The sequence below is a fragment of the Haliaeetus leucocephalus genome, unplaced genomic scaffold, assembly GCF_000737465.1.
Source record: "Haliaeetus leucocephalus isolate CR32 unplaced genomic scaffold, Haliaeetus_leucocephalus-4.0 Scaffold517, whole genome shotgun sequence".
Classification (NCBI taxonomy): domain Eukaryota; kingdom Metazoa; phylum Chordata; class Aves; order Accipitriformes; family Accipitridae; genus Haliaeetus; species Haliaeetus leucocephalus.
Window position 1 is genome coordinate 5532578 of NW_010972953.1, and position 18703 is coordinate 5551280.

The 18703-nt window shown below is 53.9% G+C and overlaps 1 protein-coding gene across 1 annotated transcript in view; it reads left to right on the forward strand.

The window, feature by feature from the left end:
• The first annotated feature begins 9665 nt into the window (after positions 1-9665).
• The window catches only part of PTPRU (protein tyrosine phosphatase, receptor type, U), a 57094-nt gene continuing 48056 nt past the window's right edge, over positions 9666-18703 (forward strand). The window contains exons 1-3 of the mRNA XM_010576235.1: positions 9666-9794; positions 17786-18057; positions 18134-18215. Of these exons, the coding sequence (XP_010574537.1) occupies positions 9761-9794; positions 17786-18057; positions 18134-18215 (388 nt within the window). The 5' untranslated portion in view covers positions 9666-9760. The remainder of the gene's footprint in view (positions 9795-17785; positions 18058-18133; positions 18216-18703) is intronic.

Consider the following 18703-nt stretch of genomic DNA (forward strand, 5'->3'; position numbering starts at 1 on the left):
CCCATCAGCAGTGGCATGTTAACATCCTGCGTAATTAGCAGAATAAATGTTCTTCGCATAATCACTAGGTGCTGCGATTCAGTTAATTGAATTAGCCGAGGTGGGTGATCCCTGGTCACCCCCATGGCACCTCCAAGTCCCTGCTGGGATGTCTAGTTCTGTGATTTTGGTGACAATGGGGTACCTGCCTCCGCACCCGATGGAGGTGGATGCTGGAGCTTTCCAGGGTGTTTTTGGGGAAGGAGCATCTCAGGGGTGACTTCTGAAGCCCTTCCAGTGCCAGGGCAGGCTCTGGCCTCTCCCCGTGGGGATGGGGATGTGGTGCAGGTTTGGCTGCTGCCCAGCTCAGTCTTTTCCCAAGCACTGTCCTATTCCTGCTTTTTTTAACTGTATTTTCAGCTGTCTGCTGACTGATAATGTCCCATTGATTTTCTGCAGCCGGCAATCAGCCTGCTTTCCTTGGATTATAACAATATCAAACTAAAGCAGCACATCTCTGCGTTGGGCTGTTTTTCTTTTTATTAGCTGAACTTTTTAATTAGTATTTTACCTGGGCTCCTGTCTGGGCAGCTGCTGCTCACCGTGTCCAGATCTCAACAGCATTTCTCAGTGCAAGGGGCCGTCTCCTGCCTTTCCTCCCATGGGGGTGACTGGGCTGTCATGCTTGGGCTGGGTCTGGTGGCTGCAGCCGGTTGGGGATGGGAGCTGGGACCCGGCTGGGGCAGGATGTGTGCGGGGAGGGGGTTGCAAGGTGCTGCATGTTGGGGTTGCAAGTTGCTGCGTGCACTTTCAGTGAGCACCGCTGCAGGGTCTCTTCTCTGGCCACCCATGCGCTCCACCAAATTTTTCAGTTATTGCTGCATAATTAGTGTAATCCCAGAGTTTTTAGTGCATGACCAGTACGTGTGCTGGCATGGGCTGAGGATGCTGCAGGTCAGCCCCGCCGTGGGGTTGGGGGCAGCTGGGAAACATGGCACTGGGGCAGGGGGGGAGCACAGTGCCTTGGTCAAACTGTCTGCCCTGAGCCAGGGCTGCAAGTGGGGTCCCCACAGGGCCATGCCTGGGCCTGGGGGGAGTAGTGGGACACCCTGTGCTGGGTGGCTGTGGGATGGGGGGGGGGGAGATGCTTGTGCTGGAATGGGGGTGAGGCAGTGATTGCATCTTGCAGGAGCAAGACAAGAAAAGTTGGGGAAGGAAATACCAGGAATGAGCCTTTGGGTGTCCAAAATGGTAGAATGGAGGCAGTGGGGGGGGTTAGAGGAGTGGGGTCTCCTGTGATGAGAGCTGCTGTGGTGGGGGAAATTTTGGGGGGGACTGAAGGGAGTGCTGCAGGCGAGCTCCCCTGCCCAGCGTGCTGGCTGCTGGGCAGCAGTTTTCCTTTCCCTGGAGCTGGGCGGAGGGTCCTGAGCCTTCCCGCGGGGGATGTGGTGCAGGCGGGTGCTGCGTTGGGGCTTGCTGAAAATCCAGCCTTGGAGGGGTCTCCAGGCTCACAGGGAGGGCGATGCCTTCCCCTGCCTGGCTGGAGAGAGGCACCCCGGCAGGGTGGGTGCAGAAGGAGGGCAGGGGTTTTGGGGTGCTCCTGTGGGGCTGGGGAGCAGGTCCCTGTGCAGGAGCAACTGGGGAAGAGGGAAGGAAGGAATCGGGATGCTTGATGTACCATGCACCCTCTCAGCTGCCAGCACCGTCCGTGAATCCATCCTGCGCCCTGGCTGTTGGCCACGAGTTCATCTTGTGTGACCAAACTCAGGGTTTTGCTGTTGGGGACGTGGATTCAAACCCAGCGGTTCCGTGCACCGAGTCCGCCAGCTCTCAGCAGTGCGGCAGCACGCACGGACCCTGCCGGTGCGGTGCTCCTGCCTGCCTGCTCGCCCTCAGAGCTGGAGAGGCGCAGGGGGTGGGTGCCTGCCTGCGTCTTGGCTGAGTTTTTATAGGACCTCTGAAAATAAAGGAGGTAGGGATGGACTTTGAGCAGGTTTCCAGAAAAAAGGGAAATTTGATTTTTTTTTTTCTTGACCATTTGGAAAGCAAACCTGGCTTCACAGCCGGTGCTGCCAGCGACAGAGGGGAGATATTAAAAGCAATAAATAAGCTGTTGAGGAAAGGTATCTGCGGGCTTCTGTGACTCTGGATTTACAATGTGTCGTCCCCAAGTGCTGGCTGCTTTTACACCTAATGCCTGCACTCGGGGGACCTGAGGAAATTATCTGCCTGGTTAAAAGAGATTTTAACCTCTGGGAGCACTGGATGGCACTGGGATGCTGGTGGAAACCCCCAGATGAGTTTGCTGGAGCTGCTGGTTATTACTGTGGCCTGGGGGATGGATGGATGCCTGAGCCGGCACCCACCATGAGTGGCTGAGCCCAGCTTGGGGACTGGTAAAAACACGTCTGTTGATGGGAGCTTTGGGCTGGATTAGCTGTATCCCCACTTTTGCCTGGCTGAAGGGCGCCCAGCTCTGTCTGGCGTGCTCCTCGAAGCCATGACACGGACTCCCTGGGCATGGAGTGCCTTTTTATTCTCCCCATGGGGACTTCTGCTGGTGGCAGTAACCTCCAAGCAGATCCTGTCTGTCTGTCTGCCCCCCCTGCCATTTAATAGCAAAGGGTTTAGCTGAGCCCATGCCTCCCCCAGCGCTGGCAGCTGGGCCCGTGCATGATTGATTTGCCCACGTCAGCCACATCACCACCTTTAAACCTTGATGTCAATCTTCCCACGTTGCTTTTCCCAGCTCTCCTGGTGAAATGAAAGGAGGAGGAGGATGTCAACCTGGATTTTGCATTGCACTGAGATGTGCTTCTGCTCTGCCCCAACCTTCCTCCCTGCTCCTCTTCCTCCCGCTCTTATTTTCCCCAAGGACTGGGAGGCAGATGCTGGGCACAGTGGGGACCATGGCTGGTTTTGCCGTGTGAGGGCTCTTCAGCAACGCTAGCGGCTCCCTTCTTCACCTTGAAAGGCCATAAATAACCCGGCTGAGCTGCATCCCTGAGGCTCTGCCGGCACTGGCATGTGCTCCATCACGGGAGGATTAGCCCACCGGCGTGCTTCTCTCCTGCATCCATCACTGTGGAGAGGTAGTACCCGGAGGGCGAGAGGCTGTGGTTGGGGGGAAACCGAGGGTTTCCCCTGTCTTTATCCCCTGCAAAATGGGATTGGTTTGGAAAACTTGGTCTTTCCCATGATTTCTGCAGCAGGAGCTGGTTTTGGAGGCCCCCAAGGCTGTGGTGATGCTGCTGCCATGTCCTGGGGCAGCTGCTTTCCCTGTCTGAACTCATGCCAAGGGAGCATCTCTGTGTCCTTGGGGGTTCCCCAAAAGCAACATTTCACCCCTGGGGCTCATGGTCCTGGTCCCTCTGGGTCCATGGGCATAGGGGGTAGATAGCCTTCAGTAGGGCCATGGGGACCTGATGGTAATAAAGGAGCCAGGAGGAGAAAGAAGCTTTTTTGCCCCCTTTTTTTCCCTTTTTTTCAACTTATTTTCACCTTTTTTTCCCTCCCAAGGTGCCAGGTGGCTCCATAGCCCAGGAGCTGTAATTGCACAGTAAGCAATTGATAATGGCAGGATGGAGGTTTCCAAAGGCCTGCCTTGTTTTCCTTCCTGTGGAGTCAAAGAGGCAGCCCTGACTATGTTTATTAAGTGACGGTTCATTATTAAAGCACTTGTGTTGCAGGTTAGTGGCCTCCTGGCTGGGGAGCTTGAGGGTGTTTCTGCAGGATCTCTCCCGACTGGGGTACGTAAATAATGGAGAAAAGATGCCGGTCCTTCCCCCGGGAGCAGCACTGGCCGGATCCAGGCTCTGCGCATGGACAGCACTTGGATGGGATGTTAAATGTATGTTTCTGCTCCGGCCGAGTGACTGAAACCTCCTGGCTTGTGCCCCACAGCATCACCGCAGAACAGCCAGGGAGCTGAAATGCCTGGTCGCACCTGCATCAGGGTGATGCAGCACCCTGGTCCCGACGGTGCTGATCCCCCTGAGAGCTGCTTTGGGGGGTGGGAGGGAAGGGGAGCTGCGTTTTGCAGCTGGATGTGCCCTAAGGAAGGACTCTCTCTGGCAAGATTATTTATTCCCCCTTTGCTTTTAAATGCGTTTTCATGATAAGGTGATGCTTGGTGCACCTGGTCCTTGCACAAGCTGGCCCCGTGGCATTTCAAACCCTTTAGAGTTGTATTTTCCCAGTTGTATTTGCTTTTCTCAGGCTTGGGGATGCCTCTAATGAATCCATATCTCCCAATTGCCCTGTGTCCATGCCTGGGGTCTCTTGGAGGCTCCCGGGGCCGGAGCTGGGGCTGGGCACTCGCTGTGGGAGGTTTAACACCTCCATGGGGACCTGCAGGTAAAAACCATAAAGAGTCTTTAACAGGCCAAAAAAAAAAAAAAAAAGGCAGATTTATGTCTTCTGTAGTTGCTGGTAGACGGATATTGTTCTCCTAGTCCTGTGCTTTCCAAACACTGAGGTTATCAGGCATAAGTGACTTATTATGCAAATCCTCTGTCTTAATATCTGGCTGCTCTCTCCCTGGAATTGCATTGGCTAAACCCCATGCGTTATTGGAGCTGCTAATGTTTACACATTAGCTTCTTTGGCTAATATACAAGGCTTCAAGTTGCAAATTGATGTTTCTTACAGCTGAGCAAATTCTTTTTCTATTAAATGCAATATTTAAAATGATTTGGAGAAGCAAAACAAACTACTGGTGAGAATTTTAATGGAGCTGCTTTCCATATTCTTCTAATCAGCTTTTATCAGGGCCAGGAAATCAGTAATATTTTTTTAAACATTTCTATTTCACAGAAGTGGGGAACAGAGGAGCAGGGGGAGGGTATTTATTGTAATCTCCAGTGTGTGTAATGGACAAAAACACTTGCAGGTGCCTGTTGCGCTTGTGCCCCAGGCCCTCTGAGTGTGCAGCGAAGCGGGGATTTAGCTCCCCTTTACCTGGACTAGAAGAGGTTTTTCCACTGCTGAGACCAAAATCCTGGGGTGTTTGGGTTTGGTTGGTGTTGGTGTGGAGCTGGTGGGGGGCGCTCTGTGCGGTGGGGGTCTCCATCGGTGTGAGATGCTGGGATGCTGTGGTGCAGGACCTGCTTTGTGTCTTGGTTTTCTCGCTGAGCTGGATTCCGTGGTGCTACATCCCCCCTCCATGCGAGTCCTGGACCCCCATAGCATTGAGTCTGAGCCCCCCCGCAGATAGAAATGGGGTTTCTGATCCCTTATCCATTAATAACCTTGACCGGGAGCCTGTGGTATGGTGCATACGAGATCTTGCTGGATAAAAAGTGTATCTAATTTTAGATGAATTGCAATACGTGTTCCCTATCTTCCGTGTCTGCTGGCGCCCGGAGGAAAGTGGCTCCCGGCATTTCCTTCCCAGGGCACGTTCCCGTAGGAGCGTGCCGAGGAAATTGTCTTTAAATAGCAGCCGGGATCTGGGAGGTGGGAGGCTGGCTCGGCTCCGCAGGGGTGCCGCGGAAGGGATGCTGGCATCCGCTGGAGCGGGGTTCTGCATCCCAGCAAACCCTGGCTCCCTGGGCTTTCCGCCGTCCCTGGGGGATGATGCTTGGCTGCTGGTGTTACGGGACTTCACCAAATCACCCGTGTGCCTCATTTTCCCCATTTGCAGCAGCAGCATTAACCATTTATCCTGTGTAAGGAACTTGATCCTTTGGTGCTCCAGGAGCTGCTGGAAAAGGCCAGGGATGAAAAATTAATCCTGACTCCAAAAGGTCACTTGTGTTAGCTTTCCTGGCTGGTGCCTGTGCTGTGTGTGGGGTGCTGGGGGCTTGTGCCCCCAAGCTGCTGCATCCCAGAAACGCCTGTGGGGCTAATCCAGTCCTGGCTAGGTCAAGATGGGAGCAAAATGGGCTTTTTCCCATCAACTGGCTTTGCTTTGTCCCAGACTGGGAGTCTTGGGTGCCCGCCCCAAGTTTCATAGGTCTGGGGAGCCTGTGCTTGCTGAAGTTTGGGTATAAAACCTTTTTTTTTTTTTTTTAATAAAGCCTTTCCACTTTTTAGTATGTTATTCATGTAGCATCCCCATCAGATAATGCCCTGAAGGGTCTGGGCAGTGTTGGTATCCCCCTCGGGGTACGGGAGTGTGCGATCCCATCACGGATGGTGCAGGGCCGCCCTTTAGCGCGGGAGCCTTTTCAAGGCTGCTGGATAAAAGAAAAGAGAAGCCTGTGGAGCTTGTCTCACAGTGCAGGAGGTTAAACAGAAAAGGTTTAAGTGTGTAATTAACTTTGAAGTGAGAGGAGCATAGACTTGGTGGATGAAAGAGCACTGGGCGGGCTGGTGGGCAGGCGGCCACATTCCTCGGTGGCCACGGAGATTTAATTAGATGCCGTCCATTGTACTTGGTTGGTCTTTCTTTTCCTCCCTCTTCTTTGCGAATCCTTCGTTCCTCCTCTCCCTGGCTTTCCTCCTCTCCGTCCCTGGGGAGGGGGATGCTGGGTGGTAGCGGTACCCAGGAGGGATGCTGGGCGGCAGCAGTACCCAGGGGGGATGCTGAGCAGCATCAGTACTCGTCTCCCTGGCAAATCCCTCAAGCCACCTCTCTTTCTTTCCTTTTTTAAAATTTTGGTCCATCCGGTGTTTAACCCCCATGTTAGCACTCATTCCTCCTCCCCTCTGCCCGGGTACACCACGGTGCCACAGGGATTTCACGTGGGGTGTTTCGGGGGTATGTTTTCTCCGTGGGAGCGGGGAGCTTTTATGTTGGGGCAGGGTTTGTTTTTGGGGGGGGGGGGGCTTAGGTGACTTTGGGGTGTTCAGATATCGTCTCGGATGCCTCGCACCCCCGGGAGCAGACCGTCACGCCCCCGGCAGTATTTTTAGCCACTCTTGCGTTTGAATCGCACCTCCTGCGCTCGCTGCCTTCATCTCACCGCCTGGAGCTGCTGTTACCCTGGCCTCGAGCCAGCACAGGGGCTGGGAACTGGGGGCTCCTTGTTTCCGCCTGGTGATTTTTTTTTTTAGGGTGCATCCGGACCCGGAGCGGTCCCAGCTGGCTCCCACAGACCCCGTCCCACTGCCGTTAGCCCTTAGGGTGGGTATAACCATCCCCGTGCTGCAGGTTGGTATTTCAGGTTGCAGTCTCCCTGCCCTCCTTGCAAACATGATGAAACCTTAGTTTTTCGAAAGCCACTCTGAGTTTACCCCCTCTGACTTTCCACAGCTGCTGGGGCACCCACAGCCACCCCCTCTGGAACTGGGATGTTGGCATTTAATTGCTCAGGTGTTAATTTTTATGACCCTATTAATCTTGTGATGGGGAGGGAGAGGGGGCTGGAGGTTGAGCTTCTCCCCAGCCCTACCCTTGCATGGGGAGAGATGGTGCCATAATCATCCCATAGCTCATGGAAACCAAGGCTCTGCAAAACCTTTTTTATTTTTTCCCTGTGTATACAAATCATAGACAAATTTGTTGGCGAGATGGAGCGGCTGGTCAAGCCACCTTCGTTTTGCGCTGTGGATGGGGGGAGCGGAGGGGAGGGAAGGCTTGTGCAGGGAAAAGTCATAACAATAAACCTGTCCGAGGAGGGAGACGGATCGGTTCGGCCAGCTGTGCCTCTGCCAGCAAAATATCTACTCCACGTAATTGCATTTTAAGCTTCTGGAGCTTGGGCATCGTCTCGCAGGTGACTGAGGATCTGGCCTTGGGGTGAGGGAGCAGTGGGGAAACTGAGGCACGAGGCCAGTTGGTGCCAGTGGTTGCACTGGGGATGGCAGCGGGATGGGGGTGGTGGAGATGCAGCCCAGGAGGAGCAGGTTATGTCTCCCTCGATGTCATTAGTGGCTGGGAATAGTTTATTGAGGGTGAAGGAATCACTTTTCCCTGGGAAATGGGGCTCTGCCAGCCTGAAACACTGTTTGTCTCCCCTCTGGTTTCTCAGACCAAAAAAAACCCCAACACTAAGAACAAATTTCTCCCTCCCAGAATATCCCATTTCAGTAGATCTTGGAAATAAACACTTGGGCTTTTTTTTTTTTAGTTTCTGACACTGTTTTATTTTGAATTTTTTTTCTTCCTGGAAAATTTTGACAGATTTGTGCTTTTTCTCCCATTAGAAAGCGCAGCCAAGTTTCAGACTATTTAAAATCTGGTGCGGCTCATGGCGGGAGCCGAAGGAGCTGAGGACCGGGGTCTGTGGTGCGGGGGTGCATCCGCACGTAGGCTGGGCAGACGCTCCATTTCAGGAAGGATTTAAGAAAACTGTGAGGTCCTGGTGCCTCCAGGCATATGAATAGGAGAGAATTTGCTTTTAGTTTTTTTTAAAAAGAAATTTTTTGTGGTTCTGAGAGGAAGAAAACCCAAAACTTGGTGATGGAGCTGGAGTGTGCCCTTGCGCTTTAAAAACTGAGTGTAAAGGGAGGAAAAAGCCCCAGATATGTTCTTCCACGTGAAAGAATTGGGAATCATATTTTTCTGGGCATTTTATGGGCTTTTTTCCAGTGTTTGGACTCATGTTTGCACAAGCGATGCATCTGAGCATCCTCCGGCATGGGGAAGCACAACCCATGCCGGCAGCAGTGAGGCCATTAACTGGCAAATCCCCGGGTGGCGGGGGGAATTACTGATGTAATTTGGGGATAAAATAGGAAAAAAACCAGAAGAAATAATCCCCTGGCCCAGCTCTGCTTTCATGCTGGCCCATTAGGGCATATTTGCCTTTGTTTGTTCTGCTTGCTCAGGGCTTTCTTAACGTGCCTGCCCTTGTCAGCCCAGCGGCTCGTATTAATTAGCGCTGGTGCCCTGGTCCTCGTGTAATCTGTGGGTTTAACGGAACAATAGGTCAGTGTTAAAGAACCAGTCTGGAACAGCCTCATGGGCAAAGCCAGCCCCAGAGCTCCAGGGTTTGGCTGGATGTGGGATGTGGGGGGGCTGGATGTGGGATGGGGAGCTGGATGCAGGATGGGGGGGGTAGCTGGTGTCTCTGTGCTGTCTCTGTGTCACCTCAGTATGTGTGGGGACAAGTGGCCTCTGGGCATTTATTCCGATTCTCTGTGCTCAGCCGAGCACCTTGCAGACCGGGGAGGTGGTGTGTGGCTTTTGCCTTTGCTCTTTGCAAAAGATAAAAAACAACCCCAAATCCCCAACAGATAAATCGGAGGGCTCAGAAGTGCCAGCCCATGGCTGGGGGGGAGTTGTTTAGTGATGCATTTGTAGGGGTGTGATTGCTGTGGGTTGTTGGAGGTCCTGGCTGAGACCTGCTGCTGTCATGTCAGGCAATGGACAGACCCCCAAGAGCTCAAGGTCAAAGGTGGAGGGCTGAGGTCAAAGCAGGATTTTTGCAGGAGCCCCTGGGGTCTTGCAAATCCTCGTGAGACTGCTGCATTCGAGTGCCTGTTTCTTGGGAGAAACCCCTTGTTTGGTGACTGGCCCCTGGGAAGCAAAGCTGGGAGCTGCATCCTGCTTCTGCAGCTGAGACCTCCCCGGGAACTGAGACCTGCCAGCTCGTTTCACTGGTGGGGGAACTGAATGGGAGAGATGGGGGATTAGCAGCAGACAGGACCATACCCTTGCTCACAGGTGCACATGGGGGGGTGCCTGGGGTCCCCCTATGTTTTTGGGGGGGTAGCACACCATCCTGGCAGGGCTTTTGGAGTGGGACCAGCTGCTCTGCGGGGTCTCAGCGGGGGCTGACAGGTCTTTCTCTCCACAGCCGGCTGCACCTTCGAGGAGGACGGCGACCCAAACCAGTGCGAGTACAGCCAGGGTGAGGATGATGACTTCGGGTGGGAGCTTGTCCGCAGCTATATGATGCCGCATCTGACGGCTGACCTGCCTCACGGTGAGTCCCGGTCCCCAGTGGGGCCACGCTCGTGTCCGCGGGGACCCCTGCCCCCAACCCACCTCGTGGTCCTGTACCCCAGAGCCAGACCACATGGCTTCTCCTGGTTTAATTCCTGCGGTGTTTTAGGCTTGACTTGTCCTTGGTTGTGCGGGCAGGGTGTTGCTGTGCCTGCTGGTGAGGTGTGATGAGCTGTGTCAGTCCTCAACGCGGTGAGGCAGGATGCTGCGTGGCCACGGGGAGGGTGTCGCTCGGGGATGGGGATGTGGGACCCTGCTGCTGCCTGGGGTGAGGAGAGTTTTTAACAGCACAGCAGGGACAAGGACATCGAATGGCTCTCGGTACCTCTGAGCCCCATGTCACCGCCTTGGTGCGGTGTAACCCCATGCCACCCCCAGTCCACCCTGGGGCAGGGGCTGGGGGAGCCTGAAAATGGCCCAGGTATGTATTTTTTGGAGTGGAAAGCCAAGATTTCCAGCTTTGGTCCCTCTGCACGTGACCTCTACCATGGCTGCGTTTGCTGCCCACAGCCCAGACACCCCCAGCCCTTGGTCCCTGGGCTGGCCGGGGGCTGCGTGGGGGATGTCCCCCCACCATGGCATCTCCCCGCCTGCAGCAGCGGGGTGGCAACAGCTTGGGCAGCTTTCCACGCTTCCCGCGGGTCTCAGCAGCATCTCCGACGATGCCAAATTCCCCATCTGGTGTCGAGCGCGGCATCTGCGGCTGCCGCCAGCCGGGATGCACCCAGATCCTGTTGTAGAGGGGCACCTTCGGAGCTGCTCTCCCTGCCCGGGATCTGCAGCCGCTGCCTGCTCGTTCCTCACTGGCGCGTCGGCTTGTGCTGCTTTTGCAGGCTCATGAGAAATTCCCATCTCCGGGAGTTGTGGAAAAGGGGGAAAAAAATGTGTTTCTGGCTCTTGCAAGTGTGGGGAAGGGCTTGTGGCTGTGGGTTGGAGGCATCTCTGAAGTCTTGGGAACTGTAAAGAAGAAAATGCAAATGGACTTTTTTCTTTTTTTTTTCTTTTTTTTTAAAAATCTCATTGCTTTTAAACGGGTTTTTGTTATTTTCTGGGTCCAGTTCCTCTCTAATAGCCAGGCTGGGGGAGCAGAGACAGCCAGGCAGCCACGGGGAGCTCCCCCTCTTCCACGAGGATGATGTGGGCACCATGCCTGGGTTGCTTCCAGCTCTGAACCGTGCCCCACTGACCCCCTTGAGTTCCCCCTGTACGCATTTCCTCTGCGAGATGCACGGGGCTTGAGATGCTCCTTGGTTTTGGGACCGCTGGCTCCTGGCTCAGGTCCCAGTGCTCCGGCTCCTCCTGCCCAGCCTGGAGGTCAGGTCCCATGCTGAAGATGGGCAGAAAGAGAGGAGAGCTGGTTTAGAGCTCGAGAGGAAAAATGACTTTTTTTTTATTAAAACATTAACTGCTTTGTAGAAAACTCTTTACTGCTCCGTCAATCTGCCTCCAGCTGTTTATCTTGTGCCTTGTTCGTGCCAAGGCTTAATTTGGCTTTTCCCCTCCGCTAACTCTCTTCTTCCTTTACCTTCCCTTCCCATTGCCTTTTGCTTCCTTTCCTGTCCCCGCTGGCATGTCCTGGGCAATGGGCAAGGGCAAAACAACCCTTAGCCTGCCTGTAGGACTGCTGACAGATCCCTGCTCCTCCCTTGATGATTTTCTAAGTAATTGCTTTAAACTGAACTATCCCAATTTGTGTGTGTCCTGGGGGGGAGTTTCCCAGGGCAGTGAGGAGAGAAGCAGAGCTGGGGATTGAGGTGGCTCACGATGGAGGGTCTTAGACCTGTAATTAGTTGGTGTTTAATTTAAAATTATTTGTTTATATATTTTATAATGGTAATTAATTAGAATCTGCAGCAAATTGAGTTTAAAGCTTGGGGGCTTGCAGGGCGCTGAAGGGGTCAGGTGGAACGGGGCTGCTCTCTCTGCTTGAGGAAATAACACTGGGTTAGCAAGCGATGGGGGCTTAAATGAATGCAAAGAGTTTAAGAAATAAACTCCGGAGTTGATGGGGAAGTGGATGTAACCATCCTGGGTGGGATGCTGTAAGCATGGAGCATCGCAGGGTCCAGTCCCTGGACAGAACGCCCATCCCAGATGCTGATCAATGATGACACCCAAAAAGGGATGCTTGTCCCCGTAGCCTAATGCCAGGTAGACACTGTTTGCTTGTGGTCTTGGGGCACCCAGCGGGTGCAGGGACCCCATTTTTGTGTAGTCTTACCCCAGTACGTGTGGGGAGCTGTACATGAGGCTCCTGCAGCCTTATCACCCCTCTTGTTCCCCCACGAGCAGCTTGGTGGATAAAGAGTATTTCACAGCACAGGGGCCTCTCCAGGGAGCACTTTCCAAAGGAGTCTCGTGGTCTTAGATTAAAATGAGTTTTTATTGGAGATCAGCCAGTTTCAAGGAGCGTAGGATTTATTGGAGCGGATGCTGGCTGCTGGCCACCCGCCTCTACCTTTCCATCCCTCTTTCTTTTTGCTTTCTTGTTTGGTTTGGGTTTTTCCTCCCCCCTCTCTTCCCTTCTTGACTTGTCTCTCTTTCACCTAAAGACGATGGATGGGTGTCTCCCATGTAGCAATTGTGATATTTTTTTTTTCAGCTGTTTATTGTTTTTTAAAGGAGCAGTTGCAGGGAGCCGGATAGGGCAGGCATGAGGCTGCACCATCACTGTGTCTCTACCAAAATAACTCTCCCTAGATGCTTTGGGTGCACTTTCCTCCTGCTCTCCCCACAAGCATTGCCTCTGCGTGCCAGGCTGGTCCGTACCTGCCTTCAGGCTGATGTGGGGCTCTGCAATATCTAGTCTCGTAGAAGTCCTGCTGTTTGAAGCTGGGGAGAGGAGGGGCAGCGTGTGCCTTGTTCTGCAGCACCTGGCATTGCTGAGCACCTGCAGGGCTTGCAGGATGTGGCCGGATCCCAAAGCCCTTTGAGGAGCAGAGGACCAGGTGGTGGGGTGGGCCAGTAGGCAAGGATGGGGCAGGGGTGTGAAATCAGACTGATTTTTTTTTTTTTTTGAGCTCCTGGGTTGAAACATGAGTTGTGGTAACTTAAAGTCAAAATAAACAAGGGTGTTTAGGTTAAGCCCTGTATGAATTTGGATGGGGCAGGTCCAGGATGGAGCACAGGGCAGAGCCAAGGTTGGGTCCCTGTCCTCACCCCTGCAGAGATGCAGGGTGTCCCTTAGAGGACAAAGATGCTCTGTGGAGCTCCAGGGTCTCCCTGGGAGATGTGCAGGCACCTTGTTTTGTTGCTGGTTGAATTCATGTGTGGAAATTCAAAGGAGGTGAGTTGGGTTGGGAGAAACTGTGGCAAAAACTCCCCGTGGAGGCTGCGTGCCCTCCTGCCCCTCTGCAGCCCCATCTCAGGGACTGGAGCACCCAGGCTCCCCGCTCTGCACAGCTGTACTCAAAAATACTGAAACACCGTTTTTGGGGGTGTTTTTTCTCTTTAATGGCTCTTTTTCCTAGGTTTTCCTTCCAAACTCAGTGGCACTAGAAAATCCTCCGTGAGTCGGAGTTTCTGTTCCCTGCTTGGCTCTTCCCTCTCTCCATGCACGGAGCTGCCGTCATGCTTCCCACGCAGCTGCATCACGATGCCCTGGCACAGCTGTGTTGGGAGGTGACCAAGCCGTTGTCCCCACCCCGATGAGCTCCGATGTCCTTCCATCCCCTCTGAGGAGCCTCTCCTTCAGCTGATAGCTCTGGCACCACTTCCCAACCAGTTCCTGCTGCATATCCATAAAAACCTTGAAAAATTAAGCCTGATTTTTGGCTCCTGGGGGAGTTACACTGGTCTGTCCAAGGACCCTGTGGTGGTGGCAGATCAGCCGTTGGTGATGGGGCTCCCCTGGGAGATGCTCGTCCTGGGGCTTGGTGCAGGAGCAGGGATAGGGTACCCGATTCCCGTGCCAGCTCTGATGGGTTGAGAAGAAGATCCAGCGCAGGAGGAGGCACTGTCGAGCTTCATCTTTCAAAGCGATTTCCTGGAGACAGATGCTGCAGAGCTCAGATCTGGTCCCCTGGCACCTCCAGGCTGGCAGTACTGCCCTCTGCCTGTCATCTTGCCTGCCTTTTGCTGTCTTCTAATAGCTCTTTGGTGTTTTTTTGTTTGTTTTGTTTTGGGGGGGGCGGGGGGAGATGTGTTTAAATTTTATTTTATTTTTATCTCTCGGTGGTTTTGTAGGAGGAAAAACTCAGCAAGATGGGGAAGTGGTGGTGGGCGGGGGGAGTGGGTTCTTCTCTCCTCCTTGCTGGGCTGTTTTGGGTTTTTTCCCAGAGGGATGCAGGCAGCTGCAGGCAGGATCCTTGGGAAGGGCAGTGTGATGGGGAGAGCTGCTCCATCCCTGTGGGCGAGCTGGGCTTCAGTCTGAAGCTAGGGAGAAAATCCTTGGGAGCTCATTACTTTTGGATTCATGGCCAGGGTTATCGGAGGTGCCGAGTTATCCTTGAAGAGCTGACCTGAATCCCAAGGAAGAGCTGTTGATCCCACAAGTGGGAAGATTCAGCTGGAGACCCTGCATGAGGACTTGCTGGGAGGGGTACAAGGCTTTCTGTGCACAGCCCCTCCGGGCTGATTTTGCAGCTCAACCCTCATTGTCGACTTTTGCGTAGTAAATTGATGGTTTTTCCTTAGGGAACATCGCTGGAAACTTGTTTCTCTTCATTTCTTTGATTGAAATATTATTTAGCGCTTTTTGAGTCTTTTTCTTTTTCTCCACAGAGCACTGGGGCTCTTCTCTAAAAGCCCACCTGAAAACTAAAATTATATTGCTGCAGCTGAGCTGGGGGGGGGCAGGGCGGGGCACACAGAGGGGCTGATGTGTTATTCATAGTGGCAAAGGGGGGTGGCAGCTCACCTGGAGCAGCATCTCAATTCAAACTAACCTTAAATTGAGGATCAGAAGAAGGACTTACCGAGCGAAGCATGGTATTGATGTGTGCCCGAATCCCATCCTTTGGTTTGAAGTCTCAACTGGGGGATGCCCCGGGGCTCTTTCTGCAGCTCCCATTTCGTGGGAGGTTTGGAAATTATTTTTTTCCCCATCATGAGTTTTTGGAGCAGATTTTTGCTGTGTAATGCCAACAATATGGACAGGGCTTTAAAATAAGCCCAGCTGTGCTGATGAGCTGTGATATTGCCTCAAGCCTCTGGCTGCTGGGAGTGGTCCTGCCTGTCCCCAGCTGGCTCTGGGATGCAGCAGGGCTGGGATGCCCCGTCCATCCCCATCTCCAGCTTTGCTGGCAGGAATTAAGCTAAGCTTTAAAAACTGGAATTTGGCACTTTGTGTAGCTCTTGCTGCAGCTTTGCTCTTGCCCTGGCTGGGAAAGTTGCTGGATCCTGGTGGAAGCTGAGCACCCACGGATTGGGGGTGCGGGGGGGACCCTGGCAGCAGTGATGGATTAACAAGGAACAAATGGAAGGAGTCTGGGGGAACCCCAAGTCCTTGCTGCATCTCCCTGGGAGGGGCCATGCATCTCCCTTGCTCCCTGGGTGCCTGGGAGCATCCTGAAATGATGGAGACACTAGGGAGGAGCGGGTTGGTGTCCTGTGGGGTGGATGGTGATGGTCTGTGTGCAGGCTGTCACCTCCTTGTCACCCTTTTGTCATCAGCTGCCTCCTTGAGCTCCCTGTGTGCCAGTGCTGCTGGTGAGAGCACCCAGGCAGGGCTGCGCTGCCATTTCATTGGGGTGCATTAAAAAACCCCAGCAACCAAAAAACCTTACTGAAAACCAAAAACATCCCCTGCAAAAAAACCAAAACCAAACAAACCCGGGGCAGCCAAGGGAGTTTGTAACCCCCAGCCACCTCTGTATGAGAAGTTGCCTGTCCCAGGACCCTGTCTGTGCCAGGGGATGCTCTGGTGCAGGATGCAGCACCCCAACATGGGGACAGGTACTTCTGGTTCTTCTGCATTAAAAAAAAAACAAACCCAACCTGTACCCTGGACTTGAAGCTGAAGCTGGGACAAATGACTATTTGCGGTGGAGGAGGATATAATTAGCACAAAAGTGAGCGGTAGGAGTCTGCTTTTTCTGATACAGCAACGCCAGGAAGAAAATTAAGGGGGGAAAATAGTGCATGGGGGAAGCCCTGCCAGATGAGTGATGTACTGGTGGATTGCCACCTGTTTGTGTCTGTGGTCCCGAATAACCTTAATGGACATTCTCTGTCTTTTAAAATAACTTGTCAGTGGTCTAATTTTAGTCTTGGTCTCTTTATTTTGGTCCTCTGGCTTTTTATTTTTAAAGAGAGAGAAGGAAGAAGGGTCTGTGTTCATTAATGAGAGCCTGGCAGATTGAGCAGGCGGAGGTGGCTTTTGGGAGATGTCCCCTGGCATGGGGCAGGTCGGTGTTCTCTCTCAATGCTGCCGTTGCCTGGACCAAATGGAGCTGATCTTGTTAGTGCAGAAATAATTTTGCCAGGGGAAATGAGGGGGAAAAAAAAAAAAGAGAATGAATGTGGACATAGTGCCTTCCCCCCGTCGGTGAAATGCGGCTGTGCTTGACTCCGAGAAAAGAAATTGTTATCGTTTTACTTCACCCTGAATATCTGCCTGGAGGGGCTGGGAGCACCGGGCAGCCATGCGGATCAGCGACACGGTGAAAATTTTGCTTTTTGGTGATTTCTTTCCCCACCCCGGCTCCCATCCCTGAAGGATGCACTGGAGGATGCGGTGCGGTACCTGGCAACTTGTCTCCCCAGCTGATGCTGTGACCCCCTGGGTGTTTTGGGGTCCCCCTATGCATTTTGGGGTCACCCCAGGTACAGCTCCCAAATGCTGGCGAGATGGATGGGTGCCCCCTGCGATCCCCCACCACCTTCATTAGACTTTTCTTGGTGCTGCTTACTGGGAGCCGATGGGAGGAAAGTGCGTGAATTCGTTTAAATTAACCGGCGGTGAAAGCTATTAATAATTAAGCGCCTACTGTCAGGAAAACAATGGTAGACTTGAATAAATGGCCCAGCTTTGTTACTTACAGCATCTGCCGTTATTAAAATGGAAGGGATATTAATAATCCCCTCGCCTTTGGTGATGGGGAGGGTTTGGTAGGGCAGCTTCTAATCCTCCCTGTGTCCCGGCCCCACGGCCGTGTTGGATGGCTCTGGGAGCTGCCACGAAGAGCTGGGACTTCTGCATCCTCCTCCTGCCTCCAGACCGCCTGGGATGGAGCATGCAGGGCAGGGAAGGATGCTGCCTTTGGGATCCCCTTTGAGATTTTCATCCTGCCTGCCCCATAACATGGCTTCAGGGTTGCACTGGGGCAAGCACTGGGACTCCTGGTTTTGTTGCTGGTGATTTTGGGTGATGGGAGGTGAGGTACCAGTGGCTGCTGGTGGTGGGGCAGGTGGGGAGCTGGGTCTGGGGCCAGTATCTTGGAGAGCCACTGTGCCAGCATCCCAGAGAGCTGTGGTGCTGCTGCTCATTAAGCCAGTGAGCGCTTTTTCACCCCCTGCGGGTGCCTGCTGAGCGCAGTTTAAACTCGGTGACAACTGCGTGGTAAATGATACGAGGCGATGGGAATGGAAATTAAATGGCTGGGGCCCAGTTGGGGAGGGGACTATTGATGCAGCCGAAGCTGTGAGCATTAAAGGAAAGCAGGCAGAGGGTCTCTGGTGGTATCGAAGCTATTACTGACCCTGATGTCCTGAGGGCCAGCTTATCCTGGAGGCAGTGAATGGGCCTGATCCTTCCCTGCTTGTCCAGTGGCCAGGTCCCATTTTGGTGCCCTGCTGCTGCTCAAATAGGTATCTGACACTGATTCCATCCTGGGTCCCTTGCTCCTGTCCTGCATGTCCCCATGGTCCGGCATGGACAGGTACCCAGCGGGACCTGAGCATCGTTGCTGGGTTGTGCGCATCTTTGCAGCCCCGCATCCTCCGCCTTCTCTATCCCTGCCAGCAAAACTCAGGAGATACGGAGCAGGGGGATTACTCCACGCTTTCCCCCACTTCTCCCTCCTGCCGCAGGCTCCTACCTGATGGTGAACTCCTCGCAGCACGCCCCAGGCCAGAAAGCTCACCTGCTTTTCCAGGCGCTGAGTGAGAATGACACCCACTGCCTCCAGTTCAGCTACTTCATGTACAGCCGGGATGGCCACAGCCCTGGCACCCTCAGCGCCTACGTCCGGGTGACAGGGGGCCCGGTGGGCAGCGCCGTCTGGAACGCCTCCGGCTCCCACGGCCGCCAGTGGCACCAGGCAGAGTTGGCCGTCAGCTTGTTCTGGCCCAGCGAGTACCAGGTGAGCCCCAGCAGAACTCCCCCTCGCATGACCCGGACCCCCCAGCAATGGGTGACCCCTTCATTTGGTGCCGCAGGTCCTCTTCGAGGCGGTGGTCTCCAGCGAGCGCAGGGGTTATCTTGGCTTGGATGACATTTTGCTCTTGAATTATCCATGCTGTGAGTGTCAGGGGATGGGACACGAGGGGGGTGGGTGGTGGTGGGGGGGGGCTGCTGCTGAGCTGGGCTGGGCAGTGGGGTACGGAGCTGGTACCCATTGGGATGGTCCTGGGGAGAGCTGATGGACTAATGCCAGAGTGCAGTCTGGTGGCACCTGGGTGTCCTGTTGTCACCTAGGCTGGTGGAGCTCCATATCCTGAGTACCTCTGGGGCTCCTTTTTCCATCTCCATCACCACCAGCTCTGACGTTGCTTTAGTTTTTATAAAACCTTGCAGAAGCGCAGACTGAACATGTGGCCTGAGTGTCCCCATCAAGAGGGGCCACCTGTGCTGGTGGAGACCTGAAATCCCAGACTGTCCCAACACGTTGGCTGTTGGGGTTCACCCCCTATTTCTTCGAGGCTGGGGTAGGAGATCTGTCCTCCTCTATCAACCCCATAGCCCGTATCCGACACCAGTACTTGTGGGATGCTGGAGGGGAAGGCTGC